Genomic DNA, 23381 nt, shown 5'->3' on the forward strand with positions numbered 1-23381 from the left:
TTGTGATATAATGATTACTTAATTGAGAATATACAGTAGGTGAGGTTGAAACTTGACCATAGAATCAATTGCAAAAAAAGTACATTTCAAAGTCTGTAAATTAAGTATTTTAAACTTTCATTCAGAACATTTCTTTTTACTGATTTCAACATCCAACTTCAGTTCAGAACCGAAACAAACCTGAAAATTTCCTGAAAATACGTATTTAAATGTCTAGGAAATATGTATTTTCAACATTCGTAAAATACGACTTTTCAACGCCCGGAAAATACATATTTTCAATATCCATATAAGATGTATTTATGACATCAAGAAAAAACATTTGACGTCCGGAAAATATGCATTTTCACCTTTCATTCAGCTCCAAAAATGGGAAAGACGTCTAAAATACTTTCAATGTCTAAAATATTTTCAAAGCCATTTTGCTTACTGGGTACAAACCAACTGAACAGCCTGGTCTCATAGACTAGACGTAACATAGTACATGTAAATCCGGGACACTCAAATTAGTATGATATGTTACATTTGATATTGTTAAATAAGACAGCTGATTACGTAAATCAAGGGTGGGCTTATAACACTAATGTCTATTAACCCAAGTTGCGAGTTCGAAACTCATCACAGAAAATGTTAGCTAATTAGCAACTTTTCAACTACTTACTACTTTTTTTGCTCATTTGTAACTACTTAGCATGTTAGCTAACCCATCCCCTAACCCTTTTAGCTAACCATTCCCCTGACCCTAAACTTAACCCTTCCCCTAATCCTATAACCTAATTCCTAAATTTAACCCTAACCCCTAGCCTAGCTAAGGTTAGTCACCTAGCTGACATTAGAAACCACTAATTTGAATTCGTAACATATCATACAAATTATAATTCATAACATATCATATGAAATGGATGATGGCCATCCACAAATTAATACATGCCATTCAAAATTTAATATATGATACTAAATGGTCAATTTTGAGTACAACACACCTAAATTGTTTTACTATCATTTACTGCAGGGCTGCTCAGCAACCCTTTTCCTGTGGGTTCAGTCTAACCCTAATTTAGCACACCTGTCTGGGTGTATTCACTTGGAACCAAACAGAAGCAAACAGTACAACCCACCTGAATCTTCCCAATAGAAACTCATCTTTTTGTTGCAAAACGTTTTCTATTTGCAACTGTTTGCTATACAGTTTGGACTAATGATTACACCCCAGATTGTATGTATAGGCCTAAACTGCTCACCAAGACCTAGCTGAATCAGGTATGCTAACTTAATCCAACATTGGACAAAAAAAACCTACAGGATGGTAGATCTCCAGGAAGAGGGTTAAGCTGCCCTGTAGGCCTACATTGGAACAGGACTTTACTGGAACCGATTCCTGTCACCTGGGTTTATTTTCAGTGTAACACACCCTTACTACCATAATTTACTGGAACACGGCGGGCTAAAGACCGTAGATACCAAAGTTTTCAGGAAATGAATTAACAATGCCAATCACAATTTATAGCTTAGTTCATAGCTACCATAAAAATTCCCCTTATCATTGCTCTATGTCACGTAACGTTCCTTGGTGAAAGCATAGGGGACGGGACAGTATATAAAGAGCGGAGCAACCTCTACTCCACGCATTACTCCATCACTGGCCAACCTGAGAAAAGACTACCTGTGACTTGCCTACGACTACAGTTAACCAGCAAAATCACCATGAAGGTCCTGAGCATCTCTGTATTACTCTGTGTGGCCTTAACTCTAAGGGAAGCAGCAGGGCAGCAGCAGGCTGTGGCAGTGGAACAACTAAGCATTGTTCCAGTTCTAGAGGAGGCTAAAGAGACTGGGCTACTGAAGCCACTGGGTGACGCTCCAATGGAGACCATAGTAGAACTGGTAGAAAACAAAGTAGAGCTTGCTCTACCTGAAGAAGGGGAAGCTGAGGCTGATGCTCTTGCGCTGGTCCAAGCACCAGCGATAAGGTTTTTGCACTGCCCTGATGGTTGGTACCTACATCAGTCGCGCTGTTTCCTCTTTGTGAACTCATACTTGCCGTGGCACAACGCAGAAGAACACTGCAACACTCTGCATGCAAACCTGGCCTCGGTTCAGAACCCCCGACAGTATCGCTTCCTGCAGCAGTTAACGACAATGGCCAACCGGCACAGCGCGTGGATCGGTGGATTCTATCTCCAAGACAGGTGGCTGTGGATCGACCGTGTAGGATTCTACTACGAAAACTGGTACACACACCTTGACGTGGACCGCAACGCTTGCATCCATCTGCGCACCTCCGTGGGGTGGTCAAATGCTCACTGTGGCACAGGTCTCCCATTCATCTGTGTGAAAATGTCCTGTTAGTCAAGATTGTGCTTCCTGCCAGCAGCATGATTTCTGTACGAGAAAGAATTGTTAGTTGGTTGATGTCATTTCTAACTGCTTACAGCATTTTAGCGTAATGAATCCAGGCTGCATCACATCCGGCCGTGATTGGGAGTCCTATAGTGAGGCGCACAATTTGCCCTGTCGTCCGGGTTTGTCCGGGGTAGGCCGTCATTGTAAATTACAATTTGTTCTAAACTGGCTTGCGGAGTTAAAGGTTCAATAAAAATAAAAAAAAACATTGATTTTATTACTGACTTTATTCAGTCACACTGGATGTCTGCCAAAAGGCTACATGTGACTTAGGCAAGATGCAGTCATAGGATTCCATTGATCCAGGTTTATTCTACAAAATCAATGATGCCCAAAACATTATTGCGACATGTGTAATGCAAACTTAATATATATGATACATTTAAGAAAGATCAACAACATTTTTATCTGTTCGACTGGGGTGGATTTTTATTTTATCGAACTTTGTTTATTGCAACAAATAATGGTGTTTTTCTAATAAATAATTCCAGAATAATGAAGGTAAACTGGGCACGTGATGTCATCACGTAACTATAACGCTCCACTCCACATTTCATTCTGAATGCCTACTGCTAGCAAAATCAATTGTTTAAGTTATTAATGGAAACACACAGTAGCTACTGATGATAGAAACTGTGCTCTTCGAATAAATATGATTGACGAATATTGTTTAAGGTATGCTGGCACATTATGTTATCAACTATAAAACTCCACTCCACATGTAATTCTAATGCCTACTGCTCGCAACATCCATTTATTCAACAATAAAAAATAATGTTTCCTTGCGGTTTGTATTGACTTTCAAGAATGCCTGAGTTGCTTCACATTGCAATTTGAAGTTTCACTATCAAATTATTTCAGATCATCTAGGCCTGCGTGACTGCAAGTTACACCATGGCACGGACAGTGGCGATAAATTTGACATATGAGAATGATAAGAATATGGCAAATATTAGTCCATGTTTGTATTATATCCATCCTGGATTTTGCGGGCTACCTGAGACATGAAAGATAGGTGGGCTGGGCATACAGACTGTAGCCACTTTATTAATCCGCAATGTGCCTAATATAATGATGGATACACTTCAACCACATTTCTATTCGACATTTTGGGTTTTGTGACGTCATTACGTCCAGCTGTTTTATCGAAACGCACCGTGGTAGGCAATTGTCGCGTCTGTCTGTGAATTAAATGTCGAGAAAAAAATCACTGGAAAAGTTCATGGAAACATAGCTATTGCAAGTTTTGAATACCTATGTAATTGCTTTCCTGTTATAAAGATGTTGTGGATTTGTTTTCTTATTTCTTTCTTTCTTCCTAGTGTAGTAGTTAACATACCATAGCAGATTTGGCTAATGTTTACCTGTGAGGGTTGCCCTTCATTTCAGACACAGGTTTACTTTTTATTTTATTTAACCAGGCAAGTCAGTTAAGAACAAATTCTTATTTACAATGATGGCCTACCCCGGGCCAAACCCGGACGACGCTGGGCCATTTGGGCCATTTGTGCGCTGGGCCATTTGTGCGCGGCCCTATGGGACTCCCAATCACGACCAGATGTGATGCAGCCTGGAATCGAACCAGATACTGCAGTGACGCCTCTTGAACTGAGAAGCACTTGGGAGCCTGAGTGACTGGTGTCCCCTGAAAGCAGATCTGGGACAAGGCACATTTCCCCAAACGCTTCTCACTCTTTTTTTATGACACCATTTCATGGCTCAAATGGGTTGCTTAAGTTACTAACACTCAATTCCTCAGTGAGATAAACTCCATTGTAACTGTTAGTTAGTAAGCAAACAGAGCATCCAAAACTGCCAATGAGAGGAGCCACAGGGCTTAAATAAACATACGTCTATTTCCAGGGCTCAATAATAATACTTTACATAGTATAATAAGTTTTACATATAATAATGTTTTAAATAAAAACATATCATTATTTGCTGTGTAGGCCAACGCTATTTTGGAGCAGACTTGTCATGGAAAAGGAACATCCTCCAACCCCGTAACAAACATGATGAAAAACAAAGGAAACATCAACCGGCTCATCAAGAACTAGTTCCATTAACTTTCAATCACTGTAGCTATATTCATTCCATGACCAAGGTAATGATCCATCATGCAGAAATCATTTGCCCATGTGTTTTTTCAGTGCTGGTACAGAAACCCAACCTGTACTATATTAAGGAATGGTTGCTAGACCTGAAGCATATACCAGTGAGTAAGATGACCAATTAAATAGATGTAAAATGCCTTCGCTGCTCATTTAATTCAAATGTGCATAATAGAAGTACTCAAGGACATTTGAGAAGTGCAGTATCCTGTCCATTACCCCATAGACAGGAAGCACAGCAGTGCCCTATGATTTGAGTAAACATAGCGAGTTGAAGAAGCACAATATCGCCTTGTTCAAAAAGGTAGTTCAGGCACATTAGCCTATAGGCCGACAATGATCTGCAATAGGTCTACTGGCCTTGAACAGGGTTGTGTTCCACTCACTCAGCAACATTTATTTTCCTTTCCTTGCAGTCATGTTTTTAAATCCTGTGAGTTGCAGTGCAGGGGTTCAGGGATTTTAAACCTCAGATTCTATGAGGTTGTGTGGGCTTCAAGTCATAAATTGCACTTCTTCCGTGGCCCAAGCTGTGACATGAAAATAAACAGCAACTCAGATACTTGTTGTTATTGTTGTTGATTAAAGGTCAAGTTGTGCAACACAGACCAATTCACTACTGATAACATATTTGGCAGATAGCATTTCTCGGGATAATGGTATGCTAGACGAGCCTATACCTTGTAGAGATACTGCTTTAGTCTGCTTACCTTGGGTTTTTCTTCTGCTATGCAATAATGCCAGTCTCTTTGCATTACTTTTTTTTTACATGCAGCTACTACCATAATGCAAATGTAGAAGGTATTATTCTGTACATATTTTAGGTAGAGCAGGTAACATCAACTGCTTGTTATGGGACTAGGCCCACTTTCGAGTCGCTTTTCTTCTGAGGACACTCCCTACCACTGTCCGACGTCACCGACCAGGAGTGAATGGTCTCTGTAAAAATACATGGAATTGATGAAAGGGAAAGGCTCAGGGCTGTACGAAACATTATCGTTTTTTCTATTTGTATTATAGGCAAACGTGTAGCGGAATAATCGACATTTTCCTATTCATGAAGGCACACGGATGACGAGTTTTTCCGTTTTGTAAAGTAAACATGCGATTGGTGTTGCGTGTTTTTTAGTGTTGTTGTTTTTTTTTTGCGAGTGAGAGATAACTGTATTCATGTCTAGCGGATTGGAATGAAAGTCCGCCATATTCTGCTTTACCACGCCCGAGAGTCAAGCTATTGGAAATAAAGCGGACACGTTGTTTCATGTATTTTTTCATCAAACGGATGATATGATAGGACTATATTGGACGTAGGATATGAAGACATGCATTTTAATAAAATACGTGAAAAGGATGACTGGGCAAGAATGAGAATGCTTATCACAAAGACTACGGACGGATCTGTTGATCATATTTAGAAGAGAATTCACACTACCCATTACCCAATTAGAATTGTACTGACATTTAGTTAACTCCCGGAGCCACTGTTTTCTGACTGACAGGCGATCAGAAAGGACACGAAACGGGGGGCAACACAAATATAAATTTGATTTGAACCACATCTAGGCTATGTCCTATTTATATTAAACGCGTCCGTGTTTTTTCGCCAGCTGTTAGGGCGTGACATGATATTCGTTAACTGTTATAATTTATTGCAACTAGAATCTGCATAAAGAAGCAGGAAAAGTGATTTTAAAAGAATGACCCTTGACTCCATAATGGCGTGTTGCCTCAGCGAGGAGGCGAAAGAAGCCAGGCGGATCAACGACGAGATCGAAAGGCAGCTCCGCCGGGATAAGAGGGATGCTCGGCGGGAATTGAAGCTGTTGCTTCTCGGTAAGCTAGTGGTGATGATGAGATGCAAGTAAAGCCCAAAATTCCATTTGGGTAGTGATACGCGAGCTACGCCTGCGAATCAGCCTGTTTTTAACTTTGTAACCAGCCACACGTCGAATTTAGTTCCAAAGCTATCTTATTTGAATATATACTGAACCAAAATATGAATGCAACAATTACAAAAATGTTACAGTTCATGTAAGTAAATCAGTTAATTTAAATGAATACATTTGGCCCAAATCAATGGATTTCACATGACTGGGAATACAAATATGCATATGTTGGTCACAGATACCTTTAAAACAAAGTAGGGGTGTGGATCAGTGAACCAGTCAGTATCTGGTGTGACCACCATTTGCCTCATGCACCAAGACACATCTCCTTTGCATAGAGTTGATCGGGCTGTTGATTGTGATCTGTGGAATGTTGTCCCATTCCTCTTCAATGGCTGTGCGTAGTTGCTGGATGTTGGCAGGAATTGGAACATGCTGTCGTACACGTCGATCCAGAGCATCCCAAACATGCTCAATGGGTGACATGTCTGGTGATTATGCAGGCCATGGAAGAACTGGGACACGACAATGGGCCTCAGGATCTCGTCACGGTATCTCCATGCATTCAAATTGCCATCTATAAACTGCAATTGTATTCGTTGTCCGTAGCTTATGCCTGCCCATACCATAACCCCACCTACACCATGGAGCACTCTGTTCACAACATTGACATCAGCAAACCACACAACGCCATACACGTGGTCTCCGGTTGTGAGGCCGCTTGGACGTAAAAAATTGATTTCAGTGATAGTTGAGGTTGATAGTTGTGATCCCTAAATCATTCCAAGTTGTTTCCGTCTGTTTACTGATGAGGCCAAAGTCTAGGCGTTTTATTGGTAGCAATTACAGGGTCTAGAACTCTTGAGCTAAAAGCATGTTTACAGTGGTGTTTACCTGTTGGCCTACACTATTAAGCATGTAGACATTCCTGCATGTTTCGAGTCCTAACGTTTGGCCCAACAATCTGTGCACGACATTCGCCCATATCTCTGAAATAGACAGCTGTTTTTGAAATGCTTCAAGTGATGGAAATCTGAACGCACTACCAGCGCTTTGAAAAGTTGTACTAGTTATACTTTCCTGTGGATATATTGTCTCACATTCCTACCTGCAAAAGGACCCACTGCACGGTCAACCAGTGAAGTAAGTTAAAATATGATTTTATTCAGCATTCTGCTTGTGAGAGGAAATTTTTCCAAACAAATGTACAGCACAGTCTGATTATCAGGCAAGCCTACCCATTGACTCTTGAAGAAGATGCCTAATGTTAACACAACTGTCCTTTTCTATCATACCCACAAAAAAATACGGTTTTATTAGTGTTTACAAACAAGAAGACCGCAAGCAAGAATAATAGCTTTAAAATATGTTTAGAGCTATCACGTGGATGTCATGGATTGTCAGTCCTTGCATCTAGAATGCTGGCTATATGCCTATACCTATACCAAAACAAGTGGCAGGGACCACGTTTCATTGTTTATCTATTCCCAGAATGTAGCTTTAATGGACTATCTATTACAAAAGTACTATTAATGACAAAATGTTGTCTATTTGATCAATGTTTCATATATGTTCTACTGTATGATGAATGTTACTTACGTAAAAAGGCTGGGGGTTTTAGGTCTTTGGCTTGTAAATTAACTGGGTTTAAAAGGGGCAGATGTAATCAAATCAACTCCTAGCTGCCTGAACTGAAAGCCTGCACTCATAGGCCTACGGACATGGGTCAGTAAGCTGGATTTTCCTCACATTTGTTCCACGGCAGCAGCGAATCAACAATTCCTTGAAATGCAGTATGGGTAATTCACAGAAAAACCACTCATGTGGGAGGTCATTACTAACACTCTAACATTGACCGTTCACTTTAGTTTTACGAGTGTATCAAGGAAGTCCAACCATTGTTAGGCAGCTCTGTCGGACGTGTGTCCGTTTGGGGACTCCAGATACATTTGACATTTTAGTCATTTCGAAGATACTCCTATGCAGAGCAACTCACAGGAGCAATTAGGGTTAAGTGCATTGCTCAAGGGCACATTGGCAGATTTTTTTCACCTAGTCGGCTTGGTGATTTCGAACCAGCGACCTTTCGACTACTGACCCAACACTCTTAACCGCTAGACTACCCACCGCCCAGATACAGTGAACTTTAGCATCGTTGCCATTGTTTTAACACTGTACTGTAACTATACTAGATCATTGGCCTTGTGTCAACAGTTTCCTGACTCGAATGCAACCCCTCAAACACCACTCAGAATACAGGCTCTCTAGAACCAGGCACACACTATAGATTTTTGACTGTCCCCTCTGAATGCAAACAAGTGGGGCCTCTTTCTACTCATTAGCTCTTTGTCATCATGCTGGAAGAAGTTTATTCCACAGCCTCCTTGTGTTCTATGAAAACGGAGGCCGCGTTCCAGCCTGACTACATTGTAGATGCCTGCCATATCTCACAACACCTGGATAGGTGTTTAACATTTCAGCTAACCGCATCATATGACAAAGCAATCTGATGCTCAACTGTGCAGTCAATGGCATGGCGCCCATCCATTGGTTGATGCAATGCAGAGACTGCAATGTAGTTGGCCTGGAAGGTAAGGAGGAAATGGTGGAAATGGTCCTTCCTCCCGACTCTTTACTTTTGAAGCGGAAGTGTCATGGGGATGTTCTTACACATGCGTTATCCTAATGGGAACAAGATCTTCCCTAGAGCTGTCTGTTTGTGAATTCAGGTGGGATTATCGGTAACATGTATGTATAGTAGACCTCAGATACATAATATAAGAACATCCAACATTAGAATGAAAAGCACAAGCTATATAAATTAAATGTATTATGTGATCGGTCCAGAAAGGTTCCAATCTATAGCAGGGTGTGGTGTATACAGAGGAAGAGTCTGCTTTTTATGATGCAAAAATCTAAAATGGTATATTTCATGTTCATATCATGGCACTCGGCAGGTTCAAGAAAGGGGAAATAAAAACCTAGCTCGGTTCAGAGCACTTCACTTATAAACCAAAGATTATTTCAAAAATCAACAAATTAAACAATCTCTTTTGTGGCTAGGCTTGACTTTTGGCTACGGGATTTCACTCACGCACGTTCTTCGTCTTTTAATCCATTATTTTTCTTTGTCTCAATATCCTCTTCTTTCCTTTTCTTGTTTCTTTGCTCTATATTTCTCCTCGTTTCTTTGTCGATTCATTCCTCGCCTTCTCCATTGTTCTCTTTTGTCAGTGCGTAATTGGCCCTGTGCCTTCCCCTGCGCTGCTAATAAGGGGTGTGCTTGGGGAGTCTTGTGACATCGGCAAGGATTCCCTGCGTTCCCCCGCCCCTCTGACTCCCATTGACCGCCACACCTCTGGATGGCTCACACACCCCCGTCCTCTGAATCTACCCAGGAGGTCGAGTGCCCTCTCGCCGCGGCGGGACAGTAGTTTGCATTTCCGTGATGGACCCTGAATCTGTAGTTACCCTACTGTTATTCTCTTTGTTTCTCGCCATGCAGGTGAGTGGTGCGTGATCAGTCAATCGAGGGAATTTGCTTCCTAACAAATAATATCGCTAGCCCCTCTCTTTCAACCTTGGCATATTTCCTTTTTCTCTCTGAGAGTTTACAGCCGATGTAGGCTATGGGGTGCTTGTCCTCTCCCAACCCCTTGAAGAGCTGCTCCTATGCCGAAATCAGAGGCCTCTGGCTGCACAATGAAGTCCCTGTCCAAGTTTGGTGTGCTTTGTACTGGTTTCACGCACATGGATTCTTTAAACTTTTGGAAAGCTATTTTGACTGCTTGAGTCCACTTCACCTGGGTGGGAAGGTCTTTCTTTGTCAGGTCGGACAGTGGAGCGACTATAGATGCATAGTTGGGTATAAAGCACTGGTTGTAACTTGTGATCCCTAGGAAGGATCACACATGCTTTTACGCACGGGCCTTGGCCACTCCCAGATAGCCTCCACTTTCTTTGTCTGGGGGCATATGAGACCACTCCCAATCGTGTGCCCCAGATATTTAGCCTCATTACTTGCTGTCAATCTAGCTCCACCTAGGCTCCCCAGCACGGCCCGTAGACATTTTAGGTGCGTCTTTCAGTCTTCTCTGTGGATCACCACGTCGTCGATGTAAGCTGCAACGTAAGCTTGGTGGGGTCTAAGTAGCTAGTCCATTAACCGCTGGAACGTCACGCCAACTCCGGGGAGCCCGAAGGGTAATTTCACGTAATGTAAAAGGCTGTCTGGCGTAGAAAACACTTTCTTTCCCTTGTCTTCTGGGGCCAAAGGCACCTGCCAATAGCCTTTATAGTGAGATCTAGGTTAGTTATGTAGCTCGCTTCTCCCAACCGCTCTGTCAGCTCATCTACCCTCGGCATTGGGTATGCGTTCATTTGGAGATGTCATTCCTTCCTCAGAAGTCCTGAACAGAATCTCATCATTCCGTCTGGCTTCGGTACGAGAACTATCGGACTGGATCATGCGCTGTGGAACGACTCAATAACTTAAAATTAAATCAGATTTTATTGGTCGCATACACATTTTTAGCAGATGTTTTTGCGGGTGTAGCGAAGTGCTTGTGCTCCTAGCTCCAGCAGTGCAGTAGTATCTAACAATGCACACCGATCTAAAAGTAAAAGAATGGAATTAAGAAATATATAAATATTAGGACGAGCAATGTCAGAGTCCGGGAATATAAATATATTTATAAACTGGGTGGTTTGAGCCCTGAATACTGATTGGCTGACAGCCGCGGTACATCAGACCGTATACCACAGGTATGACAAAAAAAATGCTCTAATTATGTTGGTAACTAGTTTATAATAGCAATAAGGCACCTCAGGGTTTGTGATATAGGGCCAATACTCCGTGATGCGCCATGTCTAAAAATAGCCCTTAGCCATGGTATATTGGCCATATACCACTCCCCCTCGTGCCTTATTGCTTAAATATGTGATGGGATGTATAGACATTATAGACATTATGGAAAGTATGAGGATAGAATATTTAGTATTTCTGTAGAATACGTAGGATAGAATAGTATATATGCAGCAATAGTTTAATAGGATGAAATATAAAATGAATTAAACAGTATGTACACTTTATTAAAGTGACCAGTGTTCCATTATAAAAGTGACCAGTTATTCCATGTCTATGTACATAGGACAGCAGCCTCTAAGGTGCAGGGTTGAGTAACCGGGTGGTAGCCGGATAGTGACAGTGACTAAGTTCAGGGCAGGGTACTGGGTGGAAGCCGGCTAGTGATGGCTATTTAACAGTCTGATGGCCTTGAGATAGAAGCTGTTTTTCAGTCGCTCAGTCCGAGCTTGGATGCAGCTGTACTGACCTCCTGGATGATAGTGGGGTGAACATGCCGTTGCTCGGATGGTAGATGTCCTTGATGATATTTTGCCTTCATGTGACATCAAGTGCTGTAGGTGTTCTGGAGGGCAAGCAGTATGCCCCTGGTGATGCCTTGGGCAGACTGCACCACCCTCTAGAAAGCCCTGCGGTTGTAGGCAGTGCAGTTTCCATACCAGGGGGAATACAGCCAGACAGGATGCCCTCAATGGTGCATCTGTAAATGAGGGTATTAGGGCCCATACCAAATGTATTACGCCTCCTGAGGTTGAAGAGGGGCTGTTGCTCCTTCTTCACCACTCTGTCTGTGTGGATAGAGCATTTCAGATTGTCAGTGATGTGTACGCTGAGGAACTTGAAGCTTTTCATCTTCTTCACTGCTGCCCCATCGATGTGAATAGGGGCTAGCTCCCTCTGCTGTCTCCTGAAGTCCATGATCAGCTCCTTCGTTTTGTTTATGTTGAGGGCGAGGTTACTTTCCTGGCACCACTCCGCCAGGGCCCTCACCTCTTCTCCGTAGGCTGTCTCGTTGTTGTTGGTAATCAGGCCGACTACTGTTGTGTTGTCTGCGAACTTGAGTTGGATGATTGAGTTGGGGGGTGCGTGTCATGTAGTCATGGGTGAACAGGGAATAAGGGAGGGGACTGAGCATGCACCCTTGTGGGGCCCTGTTGGGGATCAATGTAGCAGAGGTATCGTTTCCTACCTTCACAACCTGGGAGCGGCCCGTCGGGAAGTCCAGGAACCAGTTGCACAGGGCTTAGTTCAGACCCAGGGCCCTGAGCCTAATGATGAGCTTGGATGGTACTATGGTGTTGAATGCTGAGCTGTAGTCAATGAACAGCATTCTTACATGGGTATTCCTCTTATCCAGATGGGATAGGGCAGTGAGCAGTGTGATGGCGATTGCATTGTCTAGGGATCTATTGAGGCGGTATGCAAATTGAGCTGTGTCTCGGGTGTCAGGTAAGGTGGAGGTGATATGATCCTTAACTAGCCTCTCAAATCACTTCATGATGACAGAAGTGAGTGCTATGGGGTGATAGTCATTTAGTTCCATTACCTTTGCTTTCTTGGGTACAGGAACAATGGTGAACATCCTGGAAGCAAGTGGGGACAGCAGACTGAGATAGGGAGAGATTGCATATTTCTGTAAACACTCCAGCCAGCTGGTCGGCACTTGCTCTGAGGATGCGGCTAGGGATGCCGTCTGGGCCGGCAGCCTTGCGAGGGTTAACACTCTTAAATGTCTTACTCGAGTCGGCTACGGAGAACGAGAGCCCACAGAGCTTAGGAGCGGCCCGTGTCAGTGGCACTGTGTTTTCCTCAAAGCAGGCGAAGACGGTGTTTAGCTTGTCCGGGAGCAAGACATTTGTGCCCACGACGTGGCTGGTTTTCCCTTTGTAATCCTTGATTGTCTGGTGTCCCTGCCACATATGTCTCGTGTCTGTGCCGTTGAATTGTAACTCCACTTTCTCTGTACTGACGTTTTGCCTGTTTGATTGCCTTACGGACGGCATAACTGCACTGTTTGTATTCAACCATATTCCCAGTCACCTTGCCGTGGTTAAATGGGCTGGTTCGCGCTTTCAGTTTTGCATGAATGCTGCCATCTATCCACGTTTTTTGGTTTGGGTATGTTTTAATAATCACAGTAGGAACAACATCCCTTATACACATCCTGATGAACTCAGTCACTGTTTCTGTATATACGTCAATGTTATTCTCAGAGGCTACCCGAATGGAGTCGTGAACCTTGTTGCCGTCCCAGAAGATAGAGAACAATGGTTGAGCATTTCGGTTGCTTTTTCCTCATATTTTCTTTGTTAAAGTCCCCAGCAACAATAAAGGCTGCCCCAGGATATGTGGTTTCCAGTTTGCACAAAGTCCAGTGTAGTTCCTTGAGTGCCGTCGTGGTATCGGCTGTGGGGGAGGGGGAAAATACACGGCTGTGACTATAATCAAAGAGAATTCTCTTGGAAGGTAATACAATCGGCATATGATTGTGAGGTATTCTAGGTCCGGTGAATAAAGGACATGATTCCCTGTACGTTATCACCATCACACCATGAGTAGTTAATCATGAAACATACACCACCACCTTTCTTCTTCCAGGAGAGTTCATTCTTCCTGTCTGTGTGATGTACTGAGAACCCAGCTGGCTGTATGGACGGGGACAGTATATCCGGAGAGAGCCCTGATTCCGTGAAACAGAGTATGTTACAGTCTCTGCTGTCTCTCTGGAAGGAGATCCTCGCCCTGAGCTCGTCTACTTTATTGTCCAGGGACTGGACATTAGTGAGTAATTTACTCCAAAGCGGTTGATGGTATGTATGCCTCCTGAGTCAGACTAGAAGTCCACTCCGAATACCTCTTCTCCGCCAGCAGCATCATGCAGCAGCCTCTGGGATAAGTTCAATTGCCTTGGGGGGTACGAACAAAGGATCAATTTAGGGAAAGTCGTATTTCTGGTCGGAATGCTGGTGAGTTAGTTATTTCCATCTGTATGTAGTAACACAAAAAAATGTATGGTCTAATATTGTAAAAAATAACTAAAATAAAATAAAAAATACTGCCAAGTTCCTTAGGAGCTAGAAGCAGAGCTTCCATGTCTGTCAGCGCCATCTCTCTCACTCCCTCCCTGATTATTTATTGTCACTCAGCAGGGATTCTGTAAGGCCTTAAGTTTACTCTCTTGCCTGGCTCTGTGTATAAATTATGTTGGATGAGGTATGTATTCCCTGGGAGGGAGGAAAATACCTCCCAGTGTCGTTCAACTAGTGCCCGTAGGTTCTGCACTTGCTCGCACGTCAGCGACCCCAAACTTCGGGGCTGGGAAGTCCGGTTGTAGGCCCTTTGTTGCGCTTGCAGCGTACTCTCCATGTGTTCCTTCACTATTGGCCACACCGTGGACATCAGGCCTCACATTAGAGCGACATGTTCTATCAGTGTTCTGTGGGGACACGGCTGGGCTTCCCATGCCTCCTTGGCGAGGTCCTGGATCCCTCTGCACTGCCTCCCATATAACAGATAGAATGGAGAGAAGCCCGTTGACGACTGGGGTACCTTCCTAAGAGCAAACAACAAGTGAGGTATTAACATGTCTCAGTTCCTCCCGTCTCACTCAATCTCCTTCTTCAGCATAGACTTAACAGTTTTAATCAGGCGTTCACATAAATCATTGTTTTGGGGATGATATACACTTGTGAGTATTTGATTCATATTGTACAAGGTGTGCAAGTCTTTCATTATGCGGGACATACACGGACGGGGTCACATGGTCCGACAAAATAGAGGAGGGTAGGCCAACTCTGGAGAAAATCTGAAAAGCTCATTTGAAAACCCTTTAGTGGACATATTAAGCTGGGGAATGGCTTCGGGGTAGTGTGTTACGTAGTCGATTACCATCCGTATATATTCGTGCCCTCTGCTGATTTGGGTAATAGGACCCACCAGATCCATTGTTATCTGCTCAAAGGGTGTTTCAATGCTGGGATGAGCAGGTTTCTGTAATTGACTTCGGGGTCGTCTTTTGGCACTGGTCGCATGACTTACAGTACTTTTCTACATAATTCGTAACATGGGGCCAGTATAATCTACTCATGATGCGCTCTTTAGTTTTGTTGACGGCCAAGTGGCCTCCCAGCACTTGCTAATGCTCCAGGTACAGTAGAGTACAGTGTCTCTATATGATCCAGGCACCATTAAGAGATCTAGAACCTCGTCCCTTCTCTTAACCGCCCAGTACAGTAAGCCCTTCTTTATGCAGTAATACGGTGATTTACCTCATTGATGCCCTACAAGCGCTTCCCATCCACTACTTTCACTTTGCCCCGCCCCAAAATCAGGTCTGTGTCCTGCAGCTGTGCAGTGCCAAACTGTACTATCAACTCATCAGATAAAGGAAAATCTTGGCTGTCTATTCTCAGTGGGGGGCCTTGGTCTCCTCCGCTCTCTGTTGGGAGACCTGGGCACGTGTCATCCTCTGTCATTTCTTGAAACAACTGCCTGAGCCTCTGATCTAGAATTGTATTTTTCTTCCTCCCCAGCACTCGATCTGGGTGAAGAAGAGACGTCTCCCTGTAGTGCCAGTAGGGCCCGGCGAGTGCGCGCCTGTTGGGGATGTGTTTTCTCAGAGTGTGCCAGTGACTACTTCACATTGCTTATGTTTATCACGGAGGTTCTGTTTACTCTGCCATAGGCTCTCGAGCAGCTTACAGTATCTCCTAGCAGTACTGGTACAGGTAAATGGTTCACCACCCCCATTTTCATTGTGCACTTGCCTTTGGTAGTTACTAACGTAACCTTCGCCACTGGGTATCTGCGTCACTATGGATACAGGAGACTGACATCTGTTTCTGACACAAACCTCCCTCCTGTACTGTGACAGAACTAGGTTAATTATACTACCTGAGTCTAGGGCTGTGGCAGTCACAACATTTTGTCAGCCGGTTATTGTCATGCAAAAGTATGCCAGTCTCACGGTAATTGACTGTTAATTAACATAAACAGGTTTAGCATCTCTAGGCCTCCACGCATACAAGCTTCCACGCAAATTTTAAAAATAAATCAATTTAATATACATCATCACAATAAATCCATTATTTTCTTTAGTCGGGTCTAAAGAAACATTATGATATGAAGAAAATGTATTTCAGAAGAACAGAATATGTTGGCTTACTGTATGTTATCTGGCTATGATCTATGCAATAGGCTGTAGGCTTGTTCATTTAGCTGACAAGATTTGCTTTTAAGTCAAGTGCCATTATTTTATATTTATATAAAATCATATATATTTAAATATGATTTTATAGTAAGAAGAATATAATTTAACATAGCTGTATAAAATAGAAAGGATATTTTTCCCATTCCGGAGCAAGTGCGCATATTAAGTGGCTATGTTGAGTGTAAGAGTGGTCATTTGAAACAGGTCCTATACACCTGATTTAGAGTTATTTGGCAACTTTAGTTGTGAATGATACAAACCTTAGAATGTCTTAGAAATCAAACATGTACAGACTGCATGATGCGATCTATGGGCTATTGATGATTTGAGAAAGTAAAAAAAAAAAAGAAGCTTGCGATCAGTTTCTTGCCTCGACTGCACACACTGTTCTCTCATCAAGTGATCATATTTTCACCCATCAGACTATTCTCAACTTAATCTTGTCTTTACTAATATGTCAAATTGTTTTCAATTTAGAGTGTCCCATTATCAAATGGGCAGGAACAGGGGCAGGGGGTAAAAATACATAAAATACCTGTCATCTGTATGCAGTCGAATAGCAAATGGAGTCCGCACGCTTTCCCATGGTCCGTTTTTCAATGATGCCAGGTAGGCTACTTCGGCACTTCATGTGCTTAATATGAGCAGCCGAGAAACACTTATATTGCTCCACGCATCAACCACTGTTTGAGGAGCATACTCACGCTGCGCAACAGGTGATATTCCGGCCTAAACTCTGTATGCAATGGGCTCTCCAACTCTGTTCCTGCAGCTACCCAGTGCTTAATCAGGGAAACTAAATTAAATCTGTTCGGGAGCATCGATAGTAACATGTTTTCACAACAAAACATATTCCAGTAAACTGTTGCCAGCCCCTCTGCACGCTCTAGAAAGGAATAAAGGATAGAGAGGAGGAGATGGAACGGATAGTGGTGAGATATTCTGTATCGCTAAAGGTAATGTGTCACCCAATTAATTATGAACATTTAAAAATATATATATATATTGCCAGGCTATTCAAAATCAAATACAAATTCACTATAATTGTAGGCTAACTCTCTGTAATCAATGAACCAACAGCATCTCCTGGGGATAAACTTTCTCTCCCAGACTCATGGATAGAAATGTTGGAGTGTAGCATAAAGCGAGATTGTAATCCACGTGAGACGAGCTAGTAGAATGATGGGGGAAGACTACTGCCTTGATAAAGTCCATCCTTAGAACACATACTAATTGGTATCTATAGTTTAGGCGTGGTTTACCTGCTGCTCTGTTGGTGACAATCACATCCCTGTCATTTAACACACTGTCACCTTACCAAATACCTAAATGTACTGCCTCAGTCACCAACTAGTCCAGTTGCTAAAGTTGAAACAACATACTCCCCATCCTCTCCCACTCCAAATCGCTAGTACACTACATGACCAAAAGAATGTGGACAACCCTTCAAATGAATGGATTCGGCTATTTTAGCCACGCCCGTTGCTGACAGGTGTATAAAATCGAGCACACAGCCATGCAATATCCATAGGCAAACATTGGCAGTAGAATGGCCCGCACTGAAGAGCTCAATGACTTTCAACATTGAACCGTCATAGGATGCCACCTTTCCAACAAGTCAGTTTGGGGAGTGGTGGGTACACTCATCATATGAGCCAGACCAAACCCTCTTGACTCCTTTGAGGCCTGCATTCTCTGATAGATGGGCATTGCATGTAGGAAATGCAGTGCGAACCACACTGATCTAGTATAGAACTCCCAAAGTTACCTTAATTTGATTTAGCTTGGTGAAATACACCACATGATCAGAAGTATGTGGACACCTGCTCGTCGAAAATCTCATTACAAAATCATGGGCATTAATATGGAGCTGGTCCCCCCTTTGCTGTAATAACAACCTCCACTCTTCTGTGAAGGCTTTCCACTAGATATTATAACATTGCTGCGGGGACTTGCTTCCATTCAGCCACAAGAGCATTAGTGAGGTCAGGAGCAGATGTTGAGCGATTAGGCATGGCTCGCAGTCGGCGTTCCAATTCATCCCAAAGAGGTGTTCGATGGGGATGAGGTCAGGGCTCTGTGCAGGCCAATCAAGTTCTTCCACACCGGTCTCGACGAACCAATTCTGTATGGACCTCGCTTTGTGCACAGGGGAATTGTCATGCTGAAACAGGAAACGGCCTGTCCCAAGCTGTTGCCACAAGTTGGTAGCACAGAATCATCTACAATGTCATTGTATGCTGTAACGTTAAGATTTCCCACTGGAACTAAGAGGCCTAGCCCGAACCATGAAAAACAGCCCCAGACCATTATTCCTCTTCCACCAAACTTTACAGTTGGCACTATGCATTGGGGCAGGTAGCATTCTCCTGAAATCCGCCAAACCCAGATACGTCTGTCGGACTGCCAGCTGGCGATGGAAGCGTTATTCATCAGTCCACTGCTCCAGAGTCCAATGGCGGCGAGCTTTACACCACTTCAGCCGATGCTTGGCATTGCGCATGATGATCTTCGGTTTGTGTGCGGATGCTCTGCCATTGAAACCCATTTCATGAAGCTCCTGACGAACAGTTTGTGTGCTGATGTTGCTTCCAGAGGCAGTTTGGAACTCGGCAGTGAGTGTTGCAACTGAGTAGAGCCGATTTTTACTTGCTACACGCTCCAGCACTCGGCGGTCCCATTCTGTGATCTTGTGTGGCTTACCACTTTACGTCTGAGCCGTTGTTGATCCTAGACGTTTCCACTTCACAATAACATCACTTACAGTTGACCCGGGAAGCTCTAGCAGGACAGAAATTTGACAAACTGACTTTTTGCAAGGTCCATGGCAGTGCCACGTTGAAAGTCACTGAGCTCTTCAGTAATGCCATTCTACTGCCAATGTTTGTCTATGGAGATTGCATTGCAGTATGCTCGATTTTATACACCTGTCAGCAACGTGTGCGACTGAAATAGCCAAATCCACTAATTTGAAGGGGTGTCCACATATGCAGAAATCGTTCCGCCATTTCCTGGTTGCTAAAATTTGAATTGGTTGCCTAATTTCTGTTTCTGTGACAAAAAAGTATAGTGTAGAGAAACATTGTACCATCTAAACCACTGTGAAATATATTTTACATAACCAAAAATATTGTATTTTCAGCTGTTTGAAGCTGGTGTACAAAACTGAAAGTAAAAGATGCAAAATCAAAAATTACGAACGGGATGAATAGAAATAGCGCATGTAGAACAGATCTAACGCTTCTTATACTTGCTTTCAATAAGAATGATAGATCTATAACTGTTATATGTGCACTATTTCTTTACTTCCATTCTAAAGATTTGCTTTAGCATCTTTTTCTTTCAGTTTTGTACACCAGCTTCAAACAGCTGGAAAAATATATATTTTGGGTTATTGAAAAGAGATTTCGCAGTGGTTTAGATGGTACAATGATTCTCTACGCTTGTTTTGTCACATAAACTGAAATTAGGCTAACTATTAGAATTTTAGCAACCAGGAAATGGCAGAGTGATTTATGCGTAGTGCACATTTAACACTATGATTTGACTATTAGATGTCAAAGCAACGAAATAACTAGGGCTTTACAATGATGGTGAAAACTTGTGACATTTGGAAGTGTGGGTGCACAGAGGGAAATACATTGTATCACATAGAGCCTTTATTCAGATTCAAAATCAGATTGATTGAATTTTCCATGTGGTCTATCTATATTAAAGATCACTTCATTTAATATAAAAAGATTTCAGAATGTAATATTGGTGCACAATTTTTACTTCACATATCAAACGGATGCAAAAGGTTATCATTTTGTGGAACGGCCCGGTACACGTTAAATTCTGCCCATTGGACCTATGTTGCAATGCTCTCGTCAAGTTTGTTTGTTTATTTGTCAAATGTACATTAAAAACATGGAGTCACTACTTGACTGATAATATATAATTTTTGTAGTAATTTAAATGCATTTTAGTGCCTTTGGTACGTGTCAGGCACAATAAAAATGCATTTTGACAAAATATATAATTTGAACCATTTTTTTTTCTGCCATACGTTTGAATTAAAATGTATATATTTTTTTACAAATAAATGTAAATGCATGTAGGAATATTTCACAAAACATTACCAAGTACATTTTAAAATGAATTGACCTAATATTTTGATAAATACATATATTTCAAAATGTATTTTGAAATACATTAAATAAATCTTACGATGCATTTAACATATATTGTGATATACAGTTTACATACATTTATAAATACATTTAAAATACATTCCGTAATATATGTTGGAATGTGTTTAAAATGCATTGATTGCATTTTTTTCTCTCTCACTCTCTCTCTCTCTTTCTATATATATATATATACATTATTTGGCCAATTTTAAATATTTCTAAAATATTTCAATACATGTACATTTTAAAACTCAGTATCGGTAAATAATGCCTCACAATTCTTCAAAGACCCATGCATTACTTCCTTCCCCCTCCTCTCACCCATCTCCCCCTTTCCCAGGTACTGGAGAGAGTGGGAAGAGCACCTTCATTAAACAGATGAGAATCATCCATGGCACGGGCTACTCAGAGGAGGACAAGCGCGGCTTCACCAAGCTGGTGTACCAGAACATCTTCACTGCCATGCAGTCCATGATCCGCGCCATGGAGACCCTCATGATCCCTTACAAATATGAGCACAACAAGGTAAGGAGGGTGGGAGAGGGAAAGAAGGGAAGTTGTGGGAAAGAGTGGGAACGAAAGCTGTGTGTGTATGTGAGTGCGTGTGCGAGAGAGAGATGTCTTAGTGAGCATAAGAAGATGACTCTATCTTTCATAGTCATGGAACAGCCTTCCACATTCACATCCTGTCTGTTTTGGTACTTCCTGTGTCTTCCTGTCACTCTCAACCCATTCCATGTCATCCAGCCAAGGGTGTGTGTGTGTGAGAGAGAGAGAAAAATAGTTATCTGGTGTACTGAGGTCATATTTCTCGGTTTCAGTTGTCTGCATAGTCTGAAACTGCTCATATGAATTCCTCCTCTTTGATTAAGACTGGTACCCTTTATCCTAAGCCGTAGTCTAATTCAGGCTATTATTTTGGTTACAGAGAAAAGAGAGGTATCAAAAGTAAAGTTTAGAACTGCAGGTAATTCCACATGAAACTGTTCAATTGAGGTACTGAGACCTATCAGTTGTTGACGGACCATGTCTTATATGAATCACTAGGCCTGGTGTGACATCATTATGTTACATTGTATATATGTTATTCTTTAGTGTTCTTATAGTCATCACAAGTTTTAAGTGGCCTGGATTGTATATGAAGCCTGTGGTATTTTCCTGGTGTGTTATGTTGGCTTGAGGATTGGATACATTCAACAGGGGGCAGTAGCATGTCATTCCCCGGTTGTCACCGGGCAAAAACAATCCCTACCTTTTGGGGTTTTGGTGTACAAGGTACAGTAGAGATAAGTAATGAGGTGAGGTCAGATAATGAAGTGAAGCCAGTCATGTGACCCGGGGGATTTCAGAATCAATCATTTCACTTTTTCTAAATAAGAGTAGAACGAAACACTGCTGGAGTTGGGCTAGGTGGGCTATGTGGTGGCTTCATATTAGGCCCTTAGAGCCTCTGTGGAGTGGCATATAGTGAAACAAATAGGCTGTGTTCTTTTTTTTCCAGTTGCACTCACTGTGCATCTCAGAATATTACTATATCATGTTAAATTGCTTCCTAATGTCACGGATCCCTCCGGAACTGTCATTACGCACACCTGGTCCCTATTCCCATTGATTAGTAATTGTATAAGTGTGCCCTTTGTTTACCGTTGTCCTGTCGATTATTGTTCCAATGTCCGTTGGTCGTGTGAGTACCTGTGCTGTGGCCTGTTACGGGTCTCGTGTGATAATCATTGTGCGATTGTGTATTTATTCAAGGTACTCCTCGCTCCTTTGTTTGGGTCTCAACCCTGTGTTTTGTATGCTTGTTTGTTTGGTCTTCGTCCCCTTGCCTTTGCACGGCACGCTGTAATTTGCGAAATAAAAACCCCTATTACGCATTCCTGCGCCTGTCTCCCGATCCCTTATACCAGCATGACACCTAACATGCTGACCACGTCGCGATCGCGAGCGTTGCAAAATAAATGTACACATACAGTGGGGAGAACAAGTATTTGATATACTGCCGATTTTGCAGGTTTTCCTACTTACAAAGCATGTAGAGGTCTGTAATTGTTATCATAGGTACACTTCAACTGTGAGAGATGGAATCTAAAACAAAAATCCAGAAAATCACATTGTATGATTTTTAAGTAATTAATTTGCCTTTTGTTTGCTTGACGAGGGTCTGCGTTGCCAAGTGCAAAAATAGAAGTCAGTTCTATTTGTTACGCTGAGTGCGGTGCAAGTCCTGCCTCTCCCATCTCCTCATTGGTTTATAGAAGCATATACCAATGGCCATATCCTCATTGGTTATACCCACGTGGGTGATTGAAAGATGAACTGAAGTCGGTCGGTCGTGGTAATACACCTATGAAAGTTAGATGCCAATCGCCATATAGATTGCAAAGACGAAAAAGCCTGGAAGGAGGAGAGATGACTAGAAACGATTCGATTGACCGTTTTATGTATGGAATAATTGTTGGAGTAGAGAACCTTGTGCATTTCAGGTAAAATAACAACTCAATGTTTATATCCCAGGACAAATTAGCTAGCAACAGCAAGCTAGCTAAATAGGACAAATTAGCTAGCAACTGCAAGCTAGCTAGCTAAATTGCCATAGATGTTTAATGCTTTTCGACTGGTCCCCAAATGAATATAATTGGTTCAGAGTTTGTTTTGATATTTCAACCTGCGTGCCGTGATCGCGTTTAGTGTCGGGGGACAAAATCAATTTGCGCACGATGGCGCACGTGCGTT

At 42.4% G+C, this 23381-nt stretch overlaps 2 protein-coding genes across 2 annotated transcripts in view; both read left to right on the plus strand.

The window, feature by feature from the left end:
• Positions 1-1704: 1704 nt before the first annotated feature.
• On the plus strand, positions 1705-2412 carry LOC139389345 (ladderlectin-like). The gene has a single exon (XM_071136021.1). It carries the CDS (start codon positions 1705-1707, stop codon positions 2347-2349), a length of 645 nt encoding a protein of 214 aa, XP_070992122.1. The 3' UTR covers positions 2350-2412.
• Positions 2413-5424: 3012 nt separating this feature from the next.
• Positions 5425-23381, plus strand: part of LOC139389346 (guanine nucleotide-binding protein G(q) subunit alpha) — a 38885-nt gene continuing 20928 nt past the window's right edge. Inside the window, exons 1-2 of the mRNA XM_071136023.1 lie at positions 5425-6347; positions 20986-21170. Of these exons, the coding sequence (XP_070992124.1) occupies positions 6212-6347; positions 20986-21170 (321 nt within the window). The 5' untranslated portion in view covers positions 5425-6211. The remainder of the gene's footprint in view (positions 6348-20985; positions 21171-23381) is intronic.

Source organism: Oncorhynchus clarkii, chromosome 30 (assembly GCF_045791955.1).
Source record: "Oncorhynchus clarkii lewisi isolate Uvic-CL-2024 chromosome 30, UVic_Ocla_1.0, whole genome shotgun sequence".
Taxonomy (NCBI): domain Eukaryota; kingdom Metazoa; phylum Chordata; class Actinopteri; order Salmoniformes; family Salmonidae; genus Oncorhynchus; species Oncorhynchus clarkii.